At 45.4% G+C, this 25,540-nt stretch overlaps 1 protein-coding gene across 1 annotated transcript; it reads left to right on the top strand.

Annotated features, from left to right (window-relative positions):
* The first annotated feature begins 2,370 nt into the window (after positions 1-2,370).
* CTPS1 (CTP synthase 1) lies at positions 2,371-24,312 on the top strand. Its single transcript, XM_052811248.1, has 19 exons — positions 2,371-2,501; positions 2,848-3,021; positions 3,478-3,648; positions 4,431-4,531; positions 5,748-5,864; positions 7,335-7,418; positions 7,664-7,744; positions 9,471-9,622; positions 12,435-12,567; positions 14,011-14,099; positions 15,013-15,107; positions 15,645-15,707; positions 16,601-16,644; positions 17,598-17,694; positions 17,964-18,019; positions 18,104-18,200; positions 18,454-18,598; positions 20,944-21,034; positions 22,579-24,312. Exons 2-18 carry the CDS (start codon positions 2,856-2,858, stop codon positions 21,026-21,028), a joined length of 1,776 nt encoding a protein of 591 aa, XP_052667208.1. The 5' UTR covers positions 2,371-2,501; positions 2,848-2,855; the 3' UTR covers positions 21,029-21,034; positions 22,579-24,312.
* The last annotated feature ends 1,228 nt before the right edge of the window (positions 24,313-25,540 follow it).

The raw sequence follows: 25,540 nt of genomic DNA, 5'->3' as shown, positions 1-25,540 counted from the left end.
GAGACAGTCCTCCATGAACTTCTTCAGCGTGAGTCCTTCCCACGGGCTGCAGTTCTTCATGAACTGCTCCAGCGTGGGTCCCTTCCACAGGCTCACAAGTCCTGCCAGAAAACCTGTGCCAGTGTGGGCTCCTCTATCCATGGGGCCACAGGTCCTGCCAGGAGCCTGCTCCAGCACGGGCTTCCCACGGGGTCACAGCTTCCTTCGGGCACCCACCTGCTCCGGCGTGGGGTCCTCCACGGGCTGCAGGTGGAGATCTGCTCCACTGTGGACCTCCCTGGGCTGCAGGGGGACAGCCTGCCTCACCATGGTCTTCCCCACGGGCTGCAGGGGAATCTCTGCTCTGGTGCCTGGAGCACCTCCTCCTCCTCCTTCTTCACTGACCTGGGGATCTGCAGGGCTGTTTCTCTTACATGTTCTCACTCCTCTCTCTCGCTGCAATTACTGCTGTGCAGGTGTTTTTTTCCTCTTCTTAAATCTCTTATCCCAGAGGTACTAGAACCGCCGCTGATGGGCTCAGCCTTGGCCAGCGGTGGGTCTGTCTTGGAGCTGGCTGGCACTGGCTCTGCCAGACATAGGGGAAGCTTCTAGCATCTTTTCACAGAAGCCACCCCTGTAGCCCCCCCTGCTACCAAAACCTTGCCACGTAAACCCAATATACTCACCCACACCAAATACTACTGCATCCGCTCCCTCCACAGCGGAGAGGGTGCTCACACTTCCCACGCTGGACAGGAACCCCCAGGCAAAAACCTCAACTGCGGAGGGACTGAGCATCCCACACACCCCAGGGGTACTCGTGCTGTAACCTTCCCTAGGCCAGGAACGCCTGGTGTAATGAGGCATTTTGATTTGGTGGACGGGGGGAAGTAACTTGGGCATATTAGCTGCAATCAACAGCAATGCATTTCACCCATAACCCATTCAGTGTGAATACACATAGGCGGCTTTTCCGATGTGCACACCACCCACCAAAATGTCAATAAGCTCGTCAGAGGAAAAACCCTCCAAGCATTTGGGTCAGGGAGCAGTATTTTTAATTTCTTAAATCATTGGAATATGCCTTTTGTATAGCCAGACAACTCCTCTTGCTGCGAAGGTTGTCACATTACCTGCACAGAAAGGGTAATACTTTTAACTAAGATTAAAGAGCACGAATTGTGGAAGAAGAACAGCTGGAAAGACTGCAGCGCTGAGGAGGAGGAGGAGCACAGCAACGGTCACAAAAGCGAGAAGCGATGCTTTTCAAACTGCAGGGACCTAACTGCAAGGAAGATGCATGACAAAGAAAGGAAGGTAGGAGAAAATAGAAGGCGATAAACAGCTTAAGGCAACATTAAGTAATATCACAAAACCAAGAGACTGAGTGATTTATTTCTTAAGACTGTACTTCCATGCAAGCAATCGCATTTGTCATAGACAAGCAGGGTGATTAAGACACACATAGATCAACTTACTGCTCCACAGCTAAAAATCTGTGAGAACATTTTGGATAACTTACAACCAGGTGAAACTGAGTAAAGGGAAAGAGGAAGATGTGTGCGGCGCATCAGGAGCCCGACAGTGAAATGGGTTGGTCTGTCCAACAGCCAAGAGAAATCCCTTCCTATGGGATGCCACTCCACATGCGGAAGGCAAAACACTGGCCTACTGAAGACCAAGGCAAAACTTCTGGACCTAACAGGGCCAGGGTTTCCCTCGATCCTCCCCTCCATTTGCTCAGGTGTATTCCTTTTCCTGCAGGAACCGGCTGCCTGGGTCCCACTCACCAGCTGGTTGGAAAAGAGCACAAAAGTGATTGCAAAGAAACTTTTCTGTGATACTTTGAGTTCCTTTCAGCTGCTTCCCTAGCACACAAAGAGCAGCTGTTAGCACCCAGTCTGAAGGGAGGCCGAATCCCCCCCACTCCTCCTGACAGGGCCAAGCCTCCCCAGGCTCCCCTCTGTTCTTGGACCGCCCTCGGTAGCCACCGCAAGGTCTCCTGGCCCAAGACCGGCGTTTGCAGAGCTGCAGATCACCCGCCCAGCTTCCCGCGGAGCTGCTGCCCTCCCACCCCGCGGCGCTGGAGCCCCCCGCCCCGGCCCTCGGGGATGGACAGGGTGACAGGCCCCAGCAGCTGGACGGGAGACCCGCCAAGTCCGGGCCCCGCTGGCACCGGACTCCTCCCGCTGCCGGCACAGAGCGCGCCGCCCGCTGAGGCGCTGGGGGCGGGGAGGGGCGCGGGGAGGGAGGGGCGCGGGGAGGGCGGGGCGGGGCGGGGCGCGGGGCGGCCGTTACCAGGGCCGCGCCCCGCCCCGCCCCGCCCGCTCCGCAGCGCGGTAGCCTCCCCTCTTCCCCCTACTGCGCAGGCGCAGCTCTCCCTCGGCGCCTGCGCTCCGCCGCGCGCCGGCCTCATGCGCTTCCCCGCCGAGCCGGCCGGCAGCAGCGCGGCGCGCGCTCCGTCCTTCACCCCGCCCGCCACGCACCCTCCGCGCGCCGCCCCGGGGGCCCGGCGGGCACAGGTGAGGGGCGGGGGGCGGCAGCGGACGGGACCACGCGGACCCCCGCGGAGGGGGGGCGACACAGGGGTGACACAGGGGTGGCGGGCGCTGATGGCTCAGCGGGGGCCGCGACTCCGGCGGGAACTTCTGGCGGGGGCGAGGGGGGGAGCGGCCCTCACCGACAGGTGGGGGAACTTGGGGGGCCGCTGACAGGGAGGGAATGGCGGGGGCTGGTCGCTGACTGGGGGGGGAATGGAGGTTTGGTGGCTGACAGGAGTGGCGGGGGCCCGGGGCTCCTCCAGGCAGCGGGTCTGTCCCCGCCTGCCCGGGGCAGAGCCCTCGCTGAGGCGGTGTCGGTGTCGGGCAGCGAGGCAGATGAAGTACATCCTGGTCACGGGCGGGGTGATCTCGGGCATCGGCAAGGGGATCATCGCCAGCAGCATCGGCACCATCCTCAAGTCCTGCGGGCTGCACGTCACCTCCATCAAGATCGACCCCTACATCAACATTGACGCCGGCACCTTCTCCCCATACGAGCACGGTGAGTGGCCTCGCGGGGCCGGGGCCGAGCTGTCAGCAGGCAGCCGGCCCTGAGCTGGGCACCGGGGTCTTCCAGGTGGGTCCTGGGGCTGGCTTTGCCTGGAAAGAACCATCTCCTTTGCATGGTGGAAGAGGTTGCATCTGGTCCTGTGTGTGGGGCCTGCAGGCTGAGCCTGTCAGCAGCTCCTGACTGACTGGTGGGGCTGATCGTGCCACCAGCAAACAGCAGGGATGAGCTCTCTGGTCTTTTATCATTGCTTCCTGGTCAAGGGATTCAGTCCTCTTCGTTATATAAGGCTTTTAGTTTTGTTAGCCACTCCTAAACTTGCTGCAGCAATCAAAGAAGGTGTTTCCTTACATTGAATTCTTCCAGCTGTCACAGGCAATACCAACAAATTGCTTATGTGGACCATTTCACCTTGACATGTGCGCTTGTGCCTTTTTCTGTGTGCTACAGGGGAGGTGTTTGTGCTAGATGATGGAGGGGAAGTGGACCTGGACCTTGGTAACTATGAGCGCTTCCTCGATATCCGACTGACCAAAGACAACAATCTGACTACTGGGAAGATCTACCAATATGTCATCAACAAGGAGAGGAAGGGAGACTATCTTGGCAAAACTGTCCAAGGTGACGTGAAGCTTCACTTCTGATGCTTAGTAATATGTTCTGTATTTCTGTCCTGGTTGGATGCTTCTGCATTTGTTAGATGCTGTCCTTGTGATTTTTTTGTTTGTTTGTTTGTTTGTTTTCTTTAAGAGGGCAAGTAGAAGACGCGCCAGTGCAGGTGTAGTAGTGCGTGCCACACTGAATCAGGTTACCTGTAAGCCCCTCAAACCTTTCCAGTGCACAGCAATATATGGCCTATTGTTTGGACTGTATGTTGGACTTGGGTCTGACTGTCTAACGTAGCCAATAGTAAATGCGAACAGACTTCAGACTAATACACCTGTGGATTATTTGTTAGCTGGTTAAAATGGTTATTGCTTTTGATAGCTGTCGCATTCTTAGAAAACCCAGAGGCTCTTTGAGGATCAGATCAGTCCCTTCTCTTTCTGAGCATCCTCCACAGCTGGTTTGGATAAGGACTTTTACAGACAGTTTAAAACAGAGTAAGTCACTCTGCTTAGAGCAAAGAACTGTTTGTACTTGAATCTTGCAGCTTAAAGGAAACATTGCTTACATGTGTTTAAATTGAGGCAGGATTACATTTCCTGCCAAGACACTTCTCTTGAAAATCACAGCCAAGAATAATCACTTCAAAAATGCATACTGCTTTAAAGTCACAAATCAGTGCTGAAGTGATATGGGAAGCACTGGCTAGTTATTTTCAATAATTTGCTCTGTAATTAGTTAGAGGGAAAAAAGTGCATGGGTTGTGGCTTTAACCCTTGCCTGGTTTTCTTTTTCAGTTGTTCCCCACATCACAGATGCTATACAAGAATGGGTAATGAGGCAGGCACGAATTCCTGTAGATGAAGATGGCGTTGAACCCCAAGTTTGTGTGATTGAGGTTTGTAGCTCTTAAAAAAAAAAAAAAACAACCAAAAAAAACCCCCTACAGTTTTGCTTCTTGTATGGAGTAAACTGAACTATATTTGGCATAGTAAAAATTTTTTACAGTAGTGTTCAACTTTGCGTGTTATTGAGTTGGTTAAAAATCCCCCTTGTTAGCATCACTTACTCAGTCTAATCTTTTGAATGCTCTATGTCTGAATCTGCACGTAGAAGGACTGAGGTCTTGGACAGTTATATTTTTGAGATGCTTTGCTCTCTAGTGTAATGTGAATTAGTCTATAGAATTAATTTTAGCTCTTGTAACTTTATATGCCAGAGTTGATGAGTTAATCATGCTGTGCCCATTTCTCCCTTGGTGGATAGAGGGAGGGTAGGTAAATCCCCTGGAAACAGTTGTCTTTCCTCCTTAGCGGTAAAGGAAGCCTTGGAGTGACTAGTTCAAGCATAGACCTAGAAAAGGGAATGGTACAAGTTAGTGGTGACAAACCTCGTGCAGTTTCCTGTGCATTGTATGGGACATCCTGCTGCCAGAGGAGACAGAGTAGGGCGAAGGCTCTGAGACTGCTGAGTTGGCTGGTGGGGTATGCTAATACAGGAGGGAGGGAGCTTGTCAGAGTGCCCGGGTCATGGTGACATAGGACTCTCCCTGCAGCTTGAATGCCAATTTCTTTTCCAGGATTTACAAGCCTGGATCCTGAAGTACCTAGGAGGCACTATCTGACAACGCACAGGAGGTTGTCAGTGCTCCAAAGAATGCCTTGTCTCTGTTCCTGCATGTGTCCAAAACTGCTCTATATCGTTATTAAAACTTAACAGAAATTTTGCTTCTCAGTTCCACCTAATGTTCATATATGATAATTTTAACATCTAAATTTTTTCTCTGAAGAGAGAATAGAGGTAAAGCTAATGTCCCTGGAGAGGTGCTGCCCATATGAGAAGCTGTTTTTCTTGTGGCGTTTTGATTTTGGGGGAAATCATGAGGGTAAAATAATAGTTGGGGTAGATTGGAGGCTGTAGAAGTAATACATATAACTGGCAAATACTGGTGCTTTTCATATTGGGTGTTGATGCTCCTTTAGGGAATCGGAGGGAGGTGATGGGGAGATGTTTTAGTGTTCTTTTATGTATGTTTTAGTATGCTTTAGTGTGCAAATTCAGTAGGTGATGTTTTGGTACTAACTTTAATTCTAAATGTCTTTGTGTTTTTTTAGCTTGGTGGGACAGTAGGCGATATTGAAAGCATGCCTTTTATTGAAGCTTTCCGCCAGTTCCAGTTCAAAGCCAAAAGAGAGAATTTTTGTAACATTCATGTCAGTCTAGTTCCCCAGGTAAGGACCCAAAATGTTTTGGTGGTCAGAGGCTTCCCCAATCCAACACTTGCTTCCTCAATATGTGTTTCTGAAATGCTATACCTATAGGCACTGTTATATTTGTATTTCTATATATAGAAACTTCTGGAAGACATGCAGAGAATATATGGTTATGTATTTAGAAAGGTTCGCAAAAAGTGAACAGAAACTTTTCAAAGTGTGTAAATGTGTAATAAATAGGTGAGAGTTGCAGCAAATGCAATTTTGCATCTTTAACTGCTGTTTTTCTCTATGGAATTATCTCCTAGCTTTTGCAGGTAAATTTGCTTTCTAGGGCTGAAAACTTCCAGTTTGCTTTCATTTGCCTAGCCTTTCATTTCTGCAAAGCTAATATAAAAGTCAGTGAAATAGCCAGACTTCACAGCCATTTAGACTTACTAATAAGATCATATTCCAAGCTTTTCCTGGAGTTCTTTAATATTTGTTGCTCTGTGCTTTTTTTTTTTTTTTCTTTTTTTCCCCATACAGATTTACATTAGCTGTAGTTCATGAAATAGGTCGGGTTACTTTTGTAATTTCAAAACATGATACTGTGTTCTGAAACATAATCTGGTTTGGTGTCGTCGTCCCCCCCCACCCCGAGTCAATATTTTTAGTGTGTGTTTTGATCTTTAACAGTAATTTCATAGATTCTCACATCTGATGCTATGTAAGCCATAACAATCTGAGTGGCAGTTGCCCTTGGTTCAGAGATTCAACTAAGAAAATGTATTATGAAGCAGTGCTATGATAAGAATCAGTTAATTAGGAATCACAAAGAAAAACAAAATATCCTTATGTGCCAAGTAGATGGGGTGAACTCCAGTTAATATCAAAAACATGTGAAGGTGTTTTATGCCATATAACGCATGATATAACCTCATCTGTATTATCTGCTCTAGTTTTGGAGACAATTTATGGTATTAACCAAACAAAAAAATCTCTACTGCAGGAGTCACTGCTGAAAAAATTCTTCCATGGTTATGTTAACAGTAGCAGAGAGTGTTCCTCATCTTGAAACTGGATGTAACAGAGCAGCTTGGTAGTTACTGGAGTGCAGATCAATCTTTGTTCTCTTCTCCTCTCTCTCTCTTCCTCTCCCCTTCTGTCCAGGCTAGGTGATTTACAGAGAAAAAATTAGAAATATGAAATACTAGGTATTTGGAGGGAGCAGTAGATAAAATCTTTAGGATCTCTGCGCTCTGCTTCCCTACCATAATGCATACCTACTCACTGTACAAACTTGAACTCTGCTTTCTGCCAGTTGCTTTCAGTCTTGGAGATTAAAATGATAGTGTACAGGGGTATTTAAACTTCATGTGAATTGTCTAAGAACTGGGTCAAAGTTTTTACAAGATGAATTGGGGTGGAGAGTCCCAATTAGCCTGACAAATCACTGCTACATATCATCACAATTTGATATACTAATTTCTGCTCTTCTCTGACCAGCCAAGCTCTACAGGCGAGCAGAAGACTAAACCCACCCAAAACAGTGTTCGTGAACTCAGAGGTCTTGGTCTCTCACCAGATCTGGTAAGGTTTGCTGCATGGCTTTGAATTTAAAAATGCAGTACTGGCATGTTGCAACAACGTCCTAGTCTAAATAATGCTTAGGTTGAGAGCTCTTGTATATTGGTAGTAAACAAGTAAGAGTAACTGAGTTGGGTTTTTTTCCCAAGCCGTGGAGACTGCAGAAGGGCAGCTTTTTAGAGGTTTATTATATGAATGTCTGAGTACTTCTGTTTTGCTTCACAACCTTGATGTTGCTGTTTTGTTAGATTGTTTGCAGGTGCTCCACTCCATTGGATACCTCAGTAAAAGAAAAGATTTCCATGTTCTGTCATGTTGAACCAGAACAGGTAAAGATTGCTGTCTGCACTTCTTTGCAATAAATATTCTAGCTGTTTGTCAAATGCTGAGTGGAGTTTTATCTGAGTGTAGTGTTTTTGTGTTCTAGCTGCATCTTTTGTTAGCTGCATAATTCATTTGCTGCTTTGTCTTACCTATGTTCCTTACACATGTAATGGCTGTAAAAATAGTCCTTTTTATGCCAGCACCCAGGTTTTCTTCCAAGATAGTTAGCGTAGGCTTACAGAATTCTATGTAATCCAAGGTATTTTCTGAATAGCTGTTTTTGACCTTAGTTATCCTTCCACATTCCTTCTGTGAATACAGAAGAATGAGATTTTCCAGTATTTAGATGCCGAAGAGTAGTTGCCCCAAATTAGGTTTAGAGGATATACGAATGTATTTTGTACACTGCTCTTTTCGTGGTATTATTCTTCTGCCTGAGATTTCATGAGGAGAGATTGCACAGAAAAGTTGAAATGGTATTTGAGAGAAGCATTGCTTCACTTGAATGTTACATGATATGCAAAAATTCCATGTTAGCATGATTCTTTTTACACTGAGACTACTCTGCATAGCATAGTCTGAGGTAGACCTTGAAAAATAGTCAAATGGTCTGTAGGTTAAATATTAGCATCTTCCAGTCCAGCTGGAGCTTGAAAAATTTTGTCTTTTTGTGAAAGATTGAGTATCACTTTGCAATTCCAGTCTGTCAAGTAATTTTTATTAATTTTCTGTACAGCAAGATCAAACTGAGTCTTGCAGTTTCAAGTATTACATTCAGAATTAGCTGGCAATAATATTGATGTGTTAGCAGTGCGATACCTACCTCTTGTTGGCCAGGAGTTGAAAGTAAGTTGGCTCTTGTCAGTCCCTTTCCAGGAAGTTTAGTGCAATTTTACATGGTTGTTTCTCTGACTGCAGTTGCACTTGAATCGAGAAGTAAATGCTATTGACTATAAGGGAGGAGAATTTGCAGCCTAAGGGGTTTACTGGTGCAGTGTTGAACTCTGCTTTCAATTTGAGTCCAGAGAAATGAGGATTTAAAAATAGTTGTGCCAGTATATTTTTGATCCTTAAAGTACAGTCTCATTCTTGATAGATAGGTGACAGTTGTCCAGAGCCATCTTTCCTTTTCTGAGGAAGCCCATTTCAGTGAACCAGAACTGTTGATGTAGATATTCCTCATTGACCTAAGAATTCTTTGCTCATAGTTGTTTAATCTGAAGTTTGATGAAGGACGCCCTGTAAAATTTATTGCTATATTGAGATCGCAGATTTCCCTGGGCTTTAATCAAACTGGGAGCCCTGGTTAAGAGCAACAATGGTGGGAAACGGGGAAGCTGGGCCTGTGGGCAGTTTAGCTGTAGTTTCAATTAAGATTGCCAAGAAGGCTGTATCATAGGAGAAGTCTCTTTGAAGTGTTCTTTGAACTTTGCTATGCGCTCACATAACTTGCGTACCAGCTGACTTTCTTACTGCTAGGTTATCATGTTACAGCCCTTCCCAAGGAGTTCCAGTGAGCAGTAATACCTGGGAAGTGTTGAACGGTGACCTTTTCAAGCATGTGGAAACTAGTATTAAGCTATTCATATGTTGTTCAACAGATACTATTTCCTGGAAGTTCAGGTGGTCATATGATTGTCTGCTAGAGACAGAAGCTCTCTGAATATCTGTCTTAAAATAATTGCACAGGCACTTAGATCTGTTTTAATGACATTCATTTTGTATGAACAGGTCATCTGTGTTCATGATGTCTCTTCTATCTATCGGGTTCCTCTGTTGTTAGAGGAGCAGGGAGTTGTTGACTACTTCAGACACAGGCTTGACCTTCCCATTGAGAGGCAGCCCAGGAGGATGCTCATGAAGTGGAAGGAAATGGCTGACAGGTGAGCTGCACCACTGGGCGTAGTTCGAGTTAAGGCTCCAGATTGGTTTCTCTTCTTGGTCGTTGGTTATTAGGTGATGAGTGTTACTTCATGTTCCTCAAGTGTTCTTATGTGCTCAAATTTTTTTCTTCCCCCTCCCCGCCAATGTATTTTCTTCCTAGATGTTTAACTGTTAGGAAAAAAAAATTCTTCAACATGAGAATCACAGAATCACAGAATGGTTTGGTTTGGAAGGGACCTTTAACAGTCATCTAGTCCAGCCCCCCTGCCATGAGCAGGGACATCTTCAACTAGATCAGGTTGCTCAGAGCCCCATCCAACCTGACCTTGAATGTTTCTAGGCATGGGGCATCGACCACCTCTCTGGGCAACCTGTGCCAGTGTTTCACCACCCTCATTGTAAAAGATCTCTTCCTTGTATCTAGTCTAAATCTACTCCCTTTTAGTTTAAAACCATTACCCCTTGTCCGATCGCTACAAACCCTACTAAAAAGTTTGTCCTCATCTTTCTTATAAGCCCCCTTTAAGTATTGAAAGGCCTCAAGAAGGTTTCCCTGGAGCCTTCTCTTCTCCAGGGCTGAACAACCCCAACTCTCTCAGCCTTTCTTCACAAAATCCTGTAAGATAATGTTACTGAGTTCCATATCTTGTGTTGGTAGTTTACTGTCTATGTCAAAATCAGTTTGAAGTAATTAAAACGTGGACAGCTCTGCCCTCCCTTTTTATACAAAAAACCCCAGTGATGTTACAAAGTGTTGAAATCCTTTTGTAGGCATATGTAGGAGTCATCAGGAGTGTCAATAAGAACATACCTTTTGAGTATGCTTTCAAGCAAGTGAAACGACTGTTTTGTAACTGTTCTGAGACTCCTAGGACAGAGTGGTTTTTTTCTTGTGGGGAATAGACTCCATGTTCATGGGGAAATAGTGAATTGTCTTCTCAGTCAGCATTCTGGCCCTTTCTGAAGCCTTAAATATGTTTGTCCTTTGTCCTGGTTTTGTCTGGGATAGAGTTAACTTTCTTTTCTAGTAGCTGGTATAGTGTTAGTTTTGGATTCAGTATGAGAAGAATGTTGATAACACTGATGTTTTCAGTTGTTGCTAAGTAATGCTTAGTCTAAAGTCAAGGATTTTTCAGCTTCTCATGCCCAGCCAGCAAGAAGGCTGGAGGGGCACAAGAAGCTGGGAGGGGACACAGCCACGGCAGCTGACCCAAACTGGGGGGAGTTGGCCCTGGGGAGGTGTGGATCACTGCTCAGGAGCTAACTGGGCATCGGTCGGCGAGTGGTGAGCAATTGCATTGTGCATCACTTGTTTTGTATATTCCAGGTCTTTTATTATTGTTAATATTATAATTATTATTTTCTTCCTTTCTGTTCTGTTAAACTCTTCTTATCTCAACCCTCAAGTTTTAGGGTTTTTTTCTGATTCTCTCCCTTATCCCACTGGGTGGGGGGAAAGTGAGTGAGCGGCTGCGTGGTGCTTAGCTGCTGGCTGGGGTTAAACCATGACATCCTTATACGTAATTAATTTTCAAGATCTAGGTATTTTCCTTTATGTGCCGGACACAAGCCACCACTGTCAATAACATTTTCTTTGGATGGGGAAAGCCCTCTGTAACCATCTTGGTTGAAGGTACTTAGCAATTCTGAAATAAACTTCAACAATCTCTTAGCTGTAGCCAAGAAAGCTGCGTAAATCCTGTGCTGCCAGGTGCTGAGGATTGAAAGTGTAGGCAGTACAGCCTTAGGACTCTAGAAGTCTGTGCTGGTTTTGGCTGGGATAGAGTTAATTTTCTTCATAGTAGCTAGTGCGGGGCTATGTTTTGGATTAGTTCTGAAAACAGTGTTGATTATATAGAGAGATATTTTCATTACTGCTGAGCGGTGCTCACACAGAGTCAAGGCCTTTTCTGCTTCTTACCCCACCCCACCAGCAAGTAGGCTGGGGGGGGCACAAGAAGTTGGGAGGGGACACAGCCAGGACAGCTGACCCCAACTGACCCAAGGGATATTCCATAGCATATGACATCATGCTCAATATATAAAGCTGGGGGAAGAAGAAGGAAGGGGGGGACGTTTGGAGTGATGGTGTTTGTCTTCCCAAGTAACCGTTATGCGTGATGGAGCCCTGCTTTCCTGGAGATGGCTGAATACCTGCCTGCCGATGGGCAGTGGTGAATGAATTCCTTGTTTTGCTTTGCTTGGGTGCGTGGCTTTTGCTTTACCGATTAAACTGTCTTTATCTCAACCCATGGGTTTTCTCACTTTTACCCTTCTGATTCTCTCCCCCATCTCACTGTGAGGGGCGGTAAGTGAGTGGCTGTGTTGTGCTTAGTTGCTGGCTGGGGTTAAACCACGACAAAAGGCCTTTCTGTATTTCTAGCTGTTGAAGTGAACTCAGTCAGAAGCAGCGTGGGAAGATGCTGTACAGTATAAACATATGCAGAGTTGTGCTTTGATCCTCTCTTCTAATAGTTTACTGCAGACTTTGAATCTAATACAGCTTCCTGAAAAGACAGTTTGGATCTACTCAAAATGGCTTTTCAGCATAAGGAGAGATGAGTTAATTTATACATGACTTTCTGCAACTGTTTTTCTCTGTCATTGTTTTTTTTCTTCTTTCTTTTAATCTTGCTTTGATGTTTTTAAGTCATAATTACTATAAAAGGTCATCTCTTCCAAAGTCATCATCTTTCTAGTTGGACGGACTTTCAAGAGCCCAACTGTTGATGTTACTTGAAAAGCTGAATAGAATGTGATTCTTGCCCCCATTTTCCTGTGAAATAACCGTTGTGTTTTGATTTTATGTAGGTATGACCGTCTCCTTGAAACATGTTCCATTGCGCTTGTTGGCAAATACACCAAGTTTTCAGATTCCTACGCATCTGTCATTAAAGCACTGGAGCATTCTGCACTGGCTATCAACCACAAACTTGACATTAAGGTAGGGGTGGGTGCGTGTGTGTTAAAATTTCTCCTCCATACTCCTTCCATATACAGTGCTACCCATCTTAATTAAGTTTTTCACAAACCCATAGACAGTAAGGGGGAGTTGATTCAGCCAGTGAACTTTAAAATTGTCCTTGGATTACAGCATGAAAACATCTGTTGTCAGGCATAAAACGGCTTCAAAGGAAACCAGCCTTTCATCCTGTAAAATATACAACGTGTCCGTATAATTGATGGGAACTCTTCAGTGCTCAGTGTTGCGTGCTGAACTGTGATAGAGTGGTAGATGTATTTGAGGAGGGCACTGTTTGCTTTAATTTCTCTGACAGTTGTTGAAAGTGATCCTTTTTTTAGGGTTGTTGCTGTTAGCCTTGTGGTACTCACGGGTTTTATGATGCTTCTGCCTCATGCTTTATTAAGGTTTTAATGCTGGTTTGGCTGCACAGGTGCTTCTAAGGGTCTTGGTTGTAGCTATATGCTCTGAAGAGGTGGAATATGTATCTGTTGTCAGAAATTTTACTTTCATTTAAATATACTTTTTAAATGCCTAGCCGTTTCATGATGCCAGTGAGTTATGGAAATAGGTGCTTGCTTTATAACAGTTCTATGTTTGGGTTACCTTTCAACTTACAAAATCGGTAGAGGAGAAAAGAAGAAAAACAAGTAAGACTGGTGAAGGGTAAACCCTGCGCGTGCATCCATTGGTACTTCCTGACACAGCTGTATTTGTATAGTTCAGAAGGGGAATGGGTTCTGTGAGCCCCAGGCATGGAGATCTTATGTTGGATTAAAGGAACTGTTTAGCAGTATTCCAACCTTAAAAAAAAAAAAAAGCCAAAGAACAAAAATGGTTGTTCAAAAGGGTTAGCAGACTGCCAGAACATTCAGAAGTTCAGAGATACTGGAATACTGGAGATGAGAAACTGGAAAATTTGCAGGTTTTTTCCATATGGAGCATTGGTCATAACATCCTTTAATTACAACAGCCTGTGTTTCACCATATCCTATTTTGTTCTTCAGCCCCTCTTGAAGATTAAATGATGTATATTTGAAGAGGTAGTGATTCAATTTTTTCCTGCTGTGTGGTTGTTTCTGCCTGCATAGCTGTGCGTTCCCATCTTGCTGTGCTCCGTTAAGGCTTCACATTTAATGAGTCTGGGTCTCATGGACTTCATGTATGTCACAGCAGAGCTGCAGAGAGGGGAAGACAGAAAACATGGTGTCTCTTTGTGCATCAGTAGTAGGATGGTGGGGGAAAGCAGTTTTGTTGACTAGTAGACAGGAAATCAGCCCAGAAAAAACATAAGCAGGTATCCAGTAGGAAACAATTCTAGAGCTATCCAGGAAGAATGATGACATCTTAATTTAATGAGAATGAAGGAGACCCTGTACGCTCTTGTGGCAGTATTTCATCATCCTTTTTTGGATTTCTTCCCAGTATATTGACTCTGCTGACTTGGAGCCAGATACTCTGCAGGAAGAACCTGTCCGATACCATGAAGCTTGGCAGAAGCTGTGTGGTGCTGAGTAAGACCAATACTTGCTATTTCTTTGGAGCATGTCTAATAAAATTGCTGCTATTGACAGTTTTGGAATTAAGAGCCTCACTGGAGACTATTTTCTTAGGCACTGTACCAGCACACTCTGACATTGCCCCAAATACCTCTCAGTGAAATTTAGGATAAGATGTAAAATGGAGAATTGTTAAATAAGTGAGGGAGTTTGTGAAAGGCAGCAGTAGGGGAGGTGATCATGCAGATGAGGATGTGTGCAGGCTTAGTGGGGAAACAGGGTGAAAGGAAATGAGGGGAAAGGATAGGTGCTGGCAAAGGCTATTAAAGCCAGAGAGAGGGGACAGAAGGTATAAATGTGGTATAAAGTTCTTTAGGAAGAAAGTGTGAGAACGGACAAAGTGTTAGGATGCAGAAGAATGCCACGAGTTAGCCCAGAAAACAAGAACAAGTAGGGCTTGGTAGCCCTCAGGGAGGCAGGCTTTGGGTGCTGCCAGGAGAACAAAGAACCTCCTGCAGAATTAGGTGTCCTTGTGCCTGCGGTTAGGACAACTTGATACTGCAGCCAGCAGCTTCCGCAGCATGAGCCTGACTGGATGATATGTTTGCAAACATGTTTGGTGCAGAGCATGTGGGTCGTGCAACATGAACCATTCTAGTATTGTAACCTGCATTGTATTTGAGGTTTCTTGGAAAGGTAAAATTTGCATTTCTAAAATGTTTCCCTGAAAATTCTGTGACGTTTTATATGATGTGAAGTCATATGGAAACCGTGCTGCAGACAGGCTTTGCCACACAGGGCACTTTAAAGCCCTTTTCAGGAGCAAGGTCTTCCAAGTCCAAGATTTTACAGGAGAGGGCTGGTATGTGGTTGGGGGGAACTACGCTGGTGAGCCCCATGTGAATAGAATCTTTTCATCCTCATACAGCGGAGTTCTGGTTCCTGGTGGATTTGGTGTTCGAGGGACAGAAGGCAAAATTCAAGCTATTTCCTGGGCAAGAAAACAGAAAAAACCCTTCTTAGGTGAGAAACATGTTTCATCCATAAGAAGGAGGATGTTGAATAACAGCCTAACTGGTCTGCAGCAAGAGCTTTACTGATTTTCATCAGTATCTAGACTGTACAATTCTGAAGATAATTGGCGGAGGAAGGCCAACCGGGTAATACAGCCATCATCTGTAGTTAGCTCTGAAGTGGTTGGAGTTGGCTGGGATGTGATGACAAGGAATCTCTATAATGAGGGGGTAGGAGTCTCCAAGGAAGTTTCAGAGGAGGCTGTGGTGATCTTGGCACAAAGAAATACGTGACTGCATTTAAACAAAATGAACACAATGAGAGACTGGAAATGTGTGAGCAGTGGATGGGGAAGGGAGGGGTGGAGTAAAACTTGTCAGAATTACTTGGTACAGAGTGAGCAGACCCCGAATTCCAAGTCAAAGGTCTGTCTCATCCATGTTTTCCTCTGACTCACGTCTGCTCTGTGAAGGTGTGTGTGCTTTGCAATATGGGCTCAGCGGTCCTTGTCTTGACTTGATCTGTGTTCTGCCTTGCCTTCTGCAGGAGTTTGTTTGGGAATGCAGTTAGCAGTTGTGGAGTTTGCACGCAGTGTTCTTGGTTGGCAAGGTAATTGCATAAAAGCCTTTCTGGGTTTTCGTCATTTCTTTGATTGCTTAAGTAATACCTGTAATTTTTTTAATACCTGTAACTTTTAATTTTTCATTGCTAGGTAGATTTAAATTTTTTTTCTAGGCCTGTAAAATTCCCCATCTCCTTTGCTAATTCAAAGGAAAAAGAACAGTTTCCGTATCCTATTCAGATAAAAATCAATGGAGTAAGGCATGCTTATGACAGAAAACTTTCTGTTGCTTAGAGTTAGGTTCAGCTCCTGAATAAAACACCTCAGTGGAGTTGTGCTTGTGTATGCTGGACATCCTAAATTCCCGTTGTAGCCAGTGGGAATGAAGACCAAAAAGCAATTCAGCTGACCAGGCAGTTGCACCTACTGCACCAAGTTGAATTGCTTTCTGGGCTCCACTGCTTGGATTGACTAAGTCCCTCTTGTCAAAAGTCCCTTTACAGAGTACTAAATTTAGTTTCTCAGCCTGATTCTGAGTTTCACTAGTAGTGAAGATAGGGGAAAATGTGTTTCTCAGAGTACTTCTGCTCCCTTCTTGCTCCCTGGCTTTATTTAAAATATTCTAAGCTGTTGAATATGTGCTTTTCCTGAATGACCCTCACTTTCATCACCGATAGCACTAAACTGGTTGCCCTAAGATTGTAACCTCCAGGCAGTCTCAGAAATTCATGTCAAACAGTGCTGACAGAGTTCCGTTTCTGTTGTCTGGAGCTGAGCTGGTGGCTCTGTGCTCTGTGTAGGTGAGTGGCTCAGCACAGTTAAGGTCGCCACTTGCCAGAAGCGTGGGGACGAGCCGCAGCTGTACATGGGGGAGGTCCTGTACGTGCATGTCACGGTGTGAGGGACTTCATGTTTCTAATTGATGAACGTTACATTGCAGATGCTAACTCGACAGAATTTGACCCCAGAACTGCTCATCCAGTGGTGAGTTTATGATGACTTGCTTGTAATACCCTTTCTGTGCTAGACTTCTCTGCACATACCTGTTGGTACAGTTAAGAGCTTGGATTATTATTTCTCTTGGCTTTTAAGTCTGTCTTCCATCATTTACTAATCTGAAAAAATGTCTTTGCCTAGTTAACTGTATGGCAGTTGCTGCTTCATAGAAGATTGCAGTGCTTATTATAGGTGAAACACTGGTATTTTTTATTTTATTTTTATTTTTAATTGCACTTTTTCATAAAACAAGGTGTTTTCTAGGAGGTAAAATGTTCTTAAAGGGCAGTTTGAAAGCTAACTGATTTCACAGGTAAATGTTAAAGATTTGGTGATATCCAGATTCCACTGCATAACTGTTTAATTATGATCTCAGAAATTAACATAGACAGACATAAATTCCTTGGAACATTTGTGGACAGATTTCTGAACCTGCCTTTCTAAGACTGCAGGCTCTACGTGCCTTGTCCAGGGTCCACCATAATGATTTGCTTCTGCTATAATTTAAAATGCTACTGAAAAGGAAGAAGTTTTCAAAAAACACAGCTTATGAACTTATTTATCAAAGTATAAGGGATTCTGATTTGGGGGGTTTGTTTCTGTAAATTTGTTTTTGTTTTTTTTTTAACATTTGGTTCAGTAAATAGAACAGTATTTATTCGTACATGTGATCTGTGTAGGCTTTGACTGAGACCATTTCCTATGCTAAAGGTTCCTGAAAACCTGCAAACCTTCTGTATGTTCTGCAGAGCCTTTACTAGGATAACTCAGCTAACTAATCTAGTTCTGTTGGTCTACCTTGTCAAGACAGTGTTGCTTGGGTTAGTTTGCCTGTTTTCTGTACGGATGTTGTTTTTTTCCCCCTCGTTAATGTTTCAGAGTCTGCCTGGGACTGTTATCCCTTCCTCAGTCTCACCTTCCTCTCTGAATGCTTTTTGCAGGTCATAGACATGCCAGAACATAATCCTGGGCAAATGGGTGGGACCATGAGGCTTGGCAAGAGACGGACACTCTTCCAAACCAAGAATTCAGTCATGAGTAAGGCATTTCTTACCTCTTTTGGAAGTGTTTCCTGGGAATGATGTGCATGTGTGGTGGGCATGGGGAAGTGAGACCTGGGAGTGTTAAAGCATCCTTGAATGGTGGGTGTTTGCAGATTTTGTTCTGGTAGTGAAATGGAGATCAATGAATTTGGTCCCTTCTAGAAGTGGCAGATCTGGTGATGCTATTCATATGAACTTCTTAAAACTTGGCATCGTGCAAACTGTTCAGCATTTGCTCTAAGAAATGTCTTCCTTTTGGTGTAGGGAAGCTATATGGAGATCATGATTTCTTGGAAGAGAGACATAGACACAGATTTGAGGTAAAATTGCTGTTGTAGGTATTGAGCTTTTCTGTGTAATCCAAACACAAGAGATCATGGGTTTTCTTGCTTCTGGTCTTCTAGGTCAATCCAGAATTGAAGAAGTGTTTCGAAGAGCAAGGTTTGAAATTTGTAGGCCAGGATGAGGAGGGAGAGCGAATGGAAGTAGTTGAGTTGGAAGGTGGGTACTTAAGCAGTTAGTTTGTGGGTGTTGGTATTTACAGGGGAAAATGTTTGGAGGGTAATCAAGCAGGTTTTTGTGTGGGACACTAAAAGAAGAATCCCATGTGCCTGTCCATTTAGGGACAAAAGGCAGAAAAGAAATGACACTTCTTCCCCATCATCAGGGCTTCAGTGTGATCAGCACTTTCAACTGCAGTTCAGCCACAGGCTTAAGTGACTTGACATTAATATTTTCTGTTTCTTTCTCTTAGACCATCCTTTCTTCGTTGGTGTTCAGTACCACCCTGAATTCCTCTCTAGACCAATTAAGCCATCTCCCCCATACTTCGGCCTCCTCCTGGCATCTGCAGGAAGACTCACACATTATCTACAAAAGGGCTGCAGGCTCTCACCCAGGTAGGTTGAAGGAAGAGACCAGTCAGACCTTTCACAGGGCAGTGCTTCTTCCTACAGGATAAACCAGAGAATCCTCTTGGCACAAAGTTACTGTGTGGTAACTAGGGGGTATTTGCAACACCTCTTCTTTCCACTCTTTCTTTGAAACCTCTTGTCTTGCATTTTAAGATTGACTGTAGTGCCATAGAGCTGTCCCACAGTGAGGTCCTGACTTCAGGGAGAGTAACTCTGCAGTCTTGTGTTTGGGGAAACTGCAGCTGGGCCTGCTCTTCTAGATGATTGGAGACCTCGTGGGGTTTTCCCAATGTTCCTTGTACAAGTTCTAGGTACAGGTTGGTCCTTAAGAAACTTGTTCCTGTTGCTGGTTTAAAGAATGGGCCCTGGTGGTAGCAGCTTCATTTTTTTTTTTTTTCCTGCTGACTTAAGCTGTCTTTCTTCTCAGTTTGCAAAGCAACTAATGTTTTGGGTAGACTTAATGGTGCATTTACTTTCTTCTGCTACTCCCTAATGCCTTGCAGTTCTGCTCAGCAGTTGTGGCAATATGCAACAAATAAATGTCACTTTGGTAGTGACCCATTTTCCTCCTTGTGGAGGAGAACACAGAGGATTTGCTTGTGTAGCTGGAGTGCTAACATGCACTAAACAAAAACCCCCAAACTAAATGCAAAAGAGAAATAGCGCTGAATGTATTAAACTAAAGCAATGCAAAAAGGAAAGTATTGGCCTTTCTGGGTTGAGCTGCAATGCAGCTGCACCACAGGAATTCCTGAGTCAGTGTCTGGAGAATGGCTGTCAGTTGTGCTCTGACTGATCTGCTCTGAAGGGAGTTTCTCTGTGAAGGTGCCTCATTTCCATGCTTCCAAGGGTTGAGGGATATTTTAATTTCCTGCTTTTGCACATTTGAGTTTGAATTTACTTCTCACAGCAGAGGAGCTGAAGTTTCCTCTGTACTGCAGCATCCTAAGTTACTTTTATCTGCTCTTGGAGTCTTTTGTGATTGTGGTCACAAATTGTTTCATGGTTAGCATATTATCTAAAAATATTGGTGACAGTTATAGCCTAGCCTGTACTCCCCATTATTCCTGTGCTTTTGTAACTCTTGTCAAGTTTTCAGGTAAGTCTCGATCATTGCACTCTAATGAGGTTTGCATGTGACACCAAACTTGGGGGAACGGACTATACACTTGAGGATGGGGCCGCTCTTCCGAGGGACCTGGGCTGGAGGAGTGGGCCAACAGGAACCTGATGAGGCTTAACAAGGACAAATGCAGAGTCCTTCACCTAGGAACGCCTTGCAGTCACACAGGCTGGGGACTGAGCAGCTGGGCAGCAGCTCTGCTGACGAGGTCTTGGCGAACAGCAAACTGAACATGAACCAGCAGTGTGTGCTGGCAGCGAAGGAAGGACGAACAGCATCCTGGGCTGTATGAGTAAAAGCACAGCCAGTAGATGGAGAGAAGTGATTATGTCTCTTCACTTGGCATTTGTTAGACCACATCTAGAATATTCTGTGCAGTTTGGGGTTGCCCAGTAAAAGTAAAACATCAATAAATTGGAGAGAGGTTAGTGGAGGGCTACTGAGAAGGCCAGGAGGTTGGAGTACTTGCCCAGTGAGTAGAGGGCAAAGGAGCTGGGCTTGTTCAGCCTGGAGAAGGGAAGACTTTATGGGGCGCCTAGGAGCAGCCTGCCAACACCTACAAAAATGTTATCAAGAAGATGAAAACAGGATCTTTACAGAAGCGCATGGTGGGAGGATGAGACACAATGGACATAAATGGAAATAAGAGGTCCGACTGGATATAAGGAAAATCTTTTTCACCATTAGATCAGCTGTGCATTGGTGCAAGTTGCCCAGAAAGGCTGCACAGTCTCTGTCCTTGGAGAATTTCAGAATGTGACTGGATAAAGCCCTGAGCAGCCGTGTCTGATCTGATAGCTGTCCCTGTGGTGTAACTTTCCTGAGGTCCCTTCCAATCTGAATTATTTTGTGATTCTGAAGAAGCTGTTTAATGGATTAAAGGCAATCAGCTGTTACTGGGAAGCTGAAATAGAATGGCTTATGGGTGGTTAACCAGTCTCCTATTTCCTATTTAATGAATTTCATTTAGGATAACTTTGCCTTATAAAATACCTATTATATATATAATGATTTTAATTCACAAACCTTAAAATTGATGATGACTCAGCCCTATTTCCAAAGGGACCGCTACACTAGGAATTTTGTGTGCTCTGCTTTTCAACCTCAGCTAGCAGTACTTGCTACCAAACCCCACTAACTGCTGATGCAAATCTAGGTCTATAAAGCACTTGTGCTCTGTAAAACAAAATCTTTCTGAATTCTGCAGAGACACCTACAGTGACAGAAGTGGCAGCAGCTCGCCTGACTTGGAGATAACAGAGCTGAAGTTTCCATCAGTAAATCATGACTGATTCCTGGTAACTTCTAATGACCTCAACCTCCTTTACTTACGGAAAAAATTCCTTGCTCAGTCTTTCCTCCTGGCTTCTGAATGTTTCATATCAGTAGAAAACTAGCACACCATGAGAAGTGCTGGTGCTCACACACGTGTTCCAGCTGTGCTGCGGGGTTCATAATACCTCGTGTCTGTGTAACAGATGTGGGTGGGTATTTCCTTAGCAAATTGACACATATTAAAGTATAAAAATACATGTGGGAGTTTGAGATTAAATTCAAATAAAGAAACAAAGCACAAATACAGCACACATTCCTGAAAATGGAGGCAAAGCTGAGCAAGGGGTTACTGGATTTAGAAAGTTTAGTATTTTGGGAGCAATCTCTCACCTTTGCTAAAGAACTTTTTTGAAATTGCCATTCTCCCCCATCTCTTGAGACAGCAAGTTTCTCTGTCAAACCAGTGCACTTGAGCTCTGAATTGTAATAGCTGCTGCAGATGTTAGGTGGATGCGAAAATCAGATGTATATAATCCAGTCTTGGGGGGGGCACTAAAACCTAGAATTCAGACTTCACCAGCAAAAAAAGGTAGACTTAATTTTTAAATGAGTTCTCCCTTTGTGCAGTAGGTGATCGTGGATGTGACATTTTTTTACCTACTGCTCTAGCTGGTTTTATGTGTTGGTTTTCGAGAAGTTAAGCAGCATTTGTGCACACTCATGTCAAGTGAGAGCAGGGGTTTATTGCTGAATGCCAGGGGACCAAGGATGTCCAACTCTTCCCTCCTCCCCCTTTCCTTCATATAACAGATGCTTCCAAAGTTAACTGCAGAGTGAAAACGAGGGTTAGCCTGAGTCTAGCGCAGAATTACTTCCCCATCCATGGTCATGGGACTGGGCCTTTGCGGTGCTGAGGATAGCTGACATTGCTTGGTGTTGGGTTGTTCCAGTCTGGCACAGTAGCAAACTAAAAAGCTGAAGAATCCTCTCTGTAAATTTTTATCCTCCTTGAAGATATTCTGAACCTTTGGCTTGCTGACAGTATCCAGTGTGCTCCCTAATGTGACCAGTCTGGGTGCTGCATCGATACCTGACTGCTTGGAGGCCATCCCCAAATGAAGAAATTGTAGGGAAAATGACATTGCATGTGTGGCGTGTCCCCTGTCGGGCTGACTGGCCTGCTGGTACATGTCTCGGCTTGACTCTCTCTTAATAGCTGTATCATAATGAAGCTTTTCCTTTGGTACCGGCCATGGGCAGTGCTGGGAAGGGCAGGAAGTTAATTCTTAGCTTAACAGTGCTCACTCCCTACAATTTATTTACACGCTGACTTTGAGAAGGAGCTTGCTTAGGGGTGTAATACACTGGTCTTAATGTTGCTGTAGTGCCCCTCTAAAACTAATAGACATCTCTTGTCCTGGGAGGAAGAGTGTTGTCAGGTCCCATGTGTTAACGTTTGTCTAGAGTGACGTACATAAGACTCGGACTTCAGTGTGCTGGGCAGTTCCAGCCTGTTGCTCTTTGCTGTCAGTAATTTCCTGCTCCTTTTTTTTCTCTCTTCCTCCAGATGTGTCTTCGCTGAAGAGAAGAGTCTTCATTAGATTTTCCAGGCATTCTTATAGCAATAGCTTGAACACTGTCAGCTTTGGGCTTTCTTAAGTTATGGTTTTATAACTTTTGTTATGAAATCATGTCCCTTTTATTTCCTCAACTCTTTTGTCCTTGGTTTATCTTCTGCGTAGATTGTTTATTTCTGGAGGAGAGCTCATCACAGCACATGCACCTCTAGACTTTCTTCAGTTAGCACCATCTTGGAGATAAAAAGCAAATTTGGGTATGGGATTTGATGTATTGGGGAGAATCCAGCTGCACACTTCCTTCCTAATGCATAGTAACGCTGGCATGAGTTTATATCTTGGACACTGACAGTTCAGTTGCTTTCTCCAGCCTTTCTGCTCCCTCAGCAGTCTTTGTTACTTACTGGTGAAATTGTGTGGATGAGACTAGATTTTGGGGGCTTGCTCAGTTCTTTGAGCTGTGCTGTGCTGCGCTGCAGAGGATGGGTCTGTTCAGCTTTATGCAGTCTTTTTTTTGGGGGGGGGGGAGATATTTTGTTCTCTTTTGGTTTTTTTTTTCACTAGTATTTAAAAACGTTTGGCACTGGTGGTCTTGCTGCATTCATTGCCGGCAATGAACTTTTAACCAGGAAAATCTTCCTGGAATAGAGTTAATCTGGAACTTGATCAGCTCTAACTGTGATACGTCACTCTGCAGGGATGCAATTAACTTGGATCGTGTGGGGAAAAAAAAAGAAGAAGGAAAAAAAAAAAAAAGCAAAACTGTCAGGAAAGCCCATTGTTGCCTGAAATGAGGCGTAACTGTTAGCCCTTCCTATGCCAGTGTTTGCTGGTGCTGCTTCTTGGGCTGGGAACTTTCAACTCCTTGCATCAAGGGGGAGGTACAGAAAAGAAAGTGAACTACTTTCAGATGCTGCCTTTAACAGCTCCCGTGTGATTTGCCTTGGACTGAACAGTTCATGGTGCTTTTTTTCGTTGATTGGAAGTGGAGCCTTCCGTTGCCTTTTTTTATACGGCGGAGCCGCGTGTCCCGCACTCAATGCAATACAGAAGTGCTGTTTCCTGAGGGAGGGGCTTTGCCATTTGCCTGCAGTGTTACTCGGTTCAGTTTGTAGCGTGCTGTCCTGCGATGACGAGCTCAGCTTTGCAGTTCTGGGGTGGGAAATGCACTTGTTCCCTGCCCCCCCCCCCGCCTCCTGCTGCAGTGTAAGCAACAGAGTTTTTGGTCTTTGGTAATTTAGAAGAAAGGAAGAAAGTGTCTCAGTTGTCTGAAGTGTCATATGTTCAGATCTCTTCATTAAAGTTTGGAGAAAGCTGAACGTCTTGAGCCTGGCTGAGTACTAACTCCTGTGTTGTCTGATGCCAAACTTGATTAAACACTGTCCTGTCTCATCTTAAGTGATCTTCTCCACAGCCCCTCTTGCTTTGTTCCTCAATTATTTTAAACACACGCTGTAAAGCTGCTTTTAGCCCAGAAAGCTTTGAGCATTCTTCGTGTGTGCCAGTTACAACAGTTCTGCAAAAATGAGGAACCGAGTCGAGATGCTCTCCGTACTGAACAAACACCAGCCATGAAATGGCTGGTCCTCCAGCAGCGTGAGACCATTCCTTATCCGTAGCACAACTTTGTTTTCTTTCTTCTGAAATGTTTTTGTTTTGGCCAAAACTGTGCAACTGACTCGGTCATTAAATGCTTATTTGTAATAAAACGAGTAACTAGCCAAGAGCTTGCTATATTACTTCCATAGCTCAGAGGGAGGAAAAGGACTAAAGTATAATACTGTCTAATTTTGAATCAAACCAGTGTAAGCTAGAAAAAGTTTGTTAGCTGTACTTCAGTGGGTTTTAGACATGTATTTCCAAAGTCTGGCTGAAATTACGAGGCTTCCCCCCAGCAGTGGAGAAAAATCTGGGGAACCCGGACTGAGCCTACAGCCTCTGCAGGGTAGAAAAATGAGTTTTTAATTGATTTATGCTGCAAGCTGCCTGTTGGGTGGTTTGCTGCCTCTTCCTCCACAGCGGGGAGGGCCGCATGCCTGGCGCGCGCTGAGGGCTGGTGGGAACACGGGGATGGCCAGAGCCACATGGGGCCGTCGCTGCCGCCCTGTGCTGCGCTCGCCGCCCCAGGAGCAGCGTGACCCTCGCCTCGGCTGCGGGTGAAATCACCAGCTCCCCCCTGCCCAAAGCTGCCCTGGGGACAAGTGTCCCAGGGCTGCCCTCACCTGGGTGCGGGGCCCGGGGCACCCTGCGGGTGCTGACCGCTGCCCTGGGGTCTGGCGGGGAGCAGGGAAGCGCTTTGTCCCCTCACTCCTCATCTCGCTTCACGCCGTGCTCGGCGAGCACGGCGGCCAAGCGCCGTGGCTGGGCTCTCCCTGCCCTCCCCCAGCTGTGTGCTGCCCGCAGCCTGCGGGCACCTGGGTGCTCCACTCCCGAGAGGGACGGCTGTGTGTTTTCCTCAGTCGCTGTTAATTATCATGGTCATCAAGAGCGGGCTGATTGCCCCGAGCTGTGGCTGCTCCCTGGGAGCTGCTCGGTGGGGAGGAGGGCTTGGCTCCCCCCCGGGGACAAACCCCGCAGCCCTCCCTGGGCACCGGGTGCCAGCCCACCTCTCTCCTCTTGCCCTAAGGGAGGACGTGGCTGTCTCCACAGCCCGACTCGTGGCCGTGTTGGTAAAGCCCCCCCGAGCTGGGCTCCTGGCTCCTGCTGTGGTGGGACAGGGAGGAGGCAGCCCCTGGCTGTCCTGTTACGCCCTGGCAGGGCTGGGGCAGGCGCCCCAGGGTGGCAGCTGTTCTGCGCTTTGACACCCACCCTTAGCTGCTGCATTCTACCTCCTGGGCTGGGGCTGCAACAGAAAGGAGCATTTAAAAGAAGGATGATGCACTGAAATTTTACAAATAAAATGGGCCTCCTCGGGGCTCGGCATGGGGGTGTGGGAGCGTGGTCACTGTGGGA

This window comes from Harpia harpyja, chromosome 16 (genome assembly GCF_026419915.1).
Source record: "Harpia harpyja isolate bHarHar1 chromosome 16, bHarHar1 primary haplotype, whole genome shotgun sequence".
Classification (NCBI taxonomy): domain Eukaryota; kingdom Metazoa; phylum Chordata; class Aves; order Accipitriformes; family Accipitridae; genus Harpia; species Harpia harpyja.
This window is presented reverse-complemented; position numbering and strand designations above follow the sequence as displayed.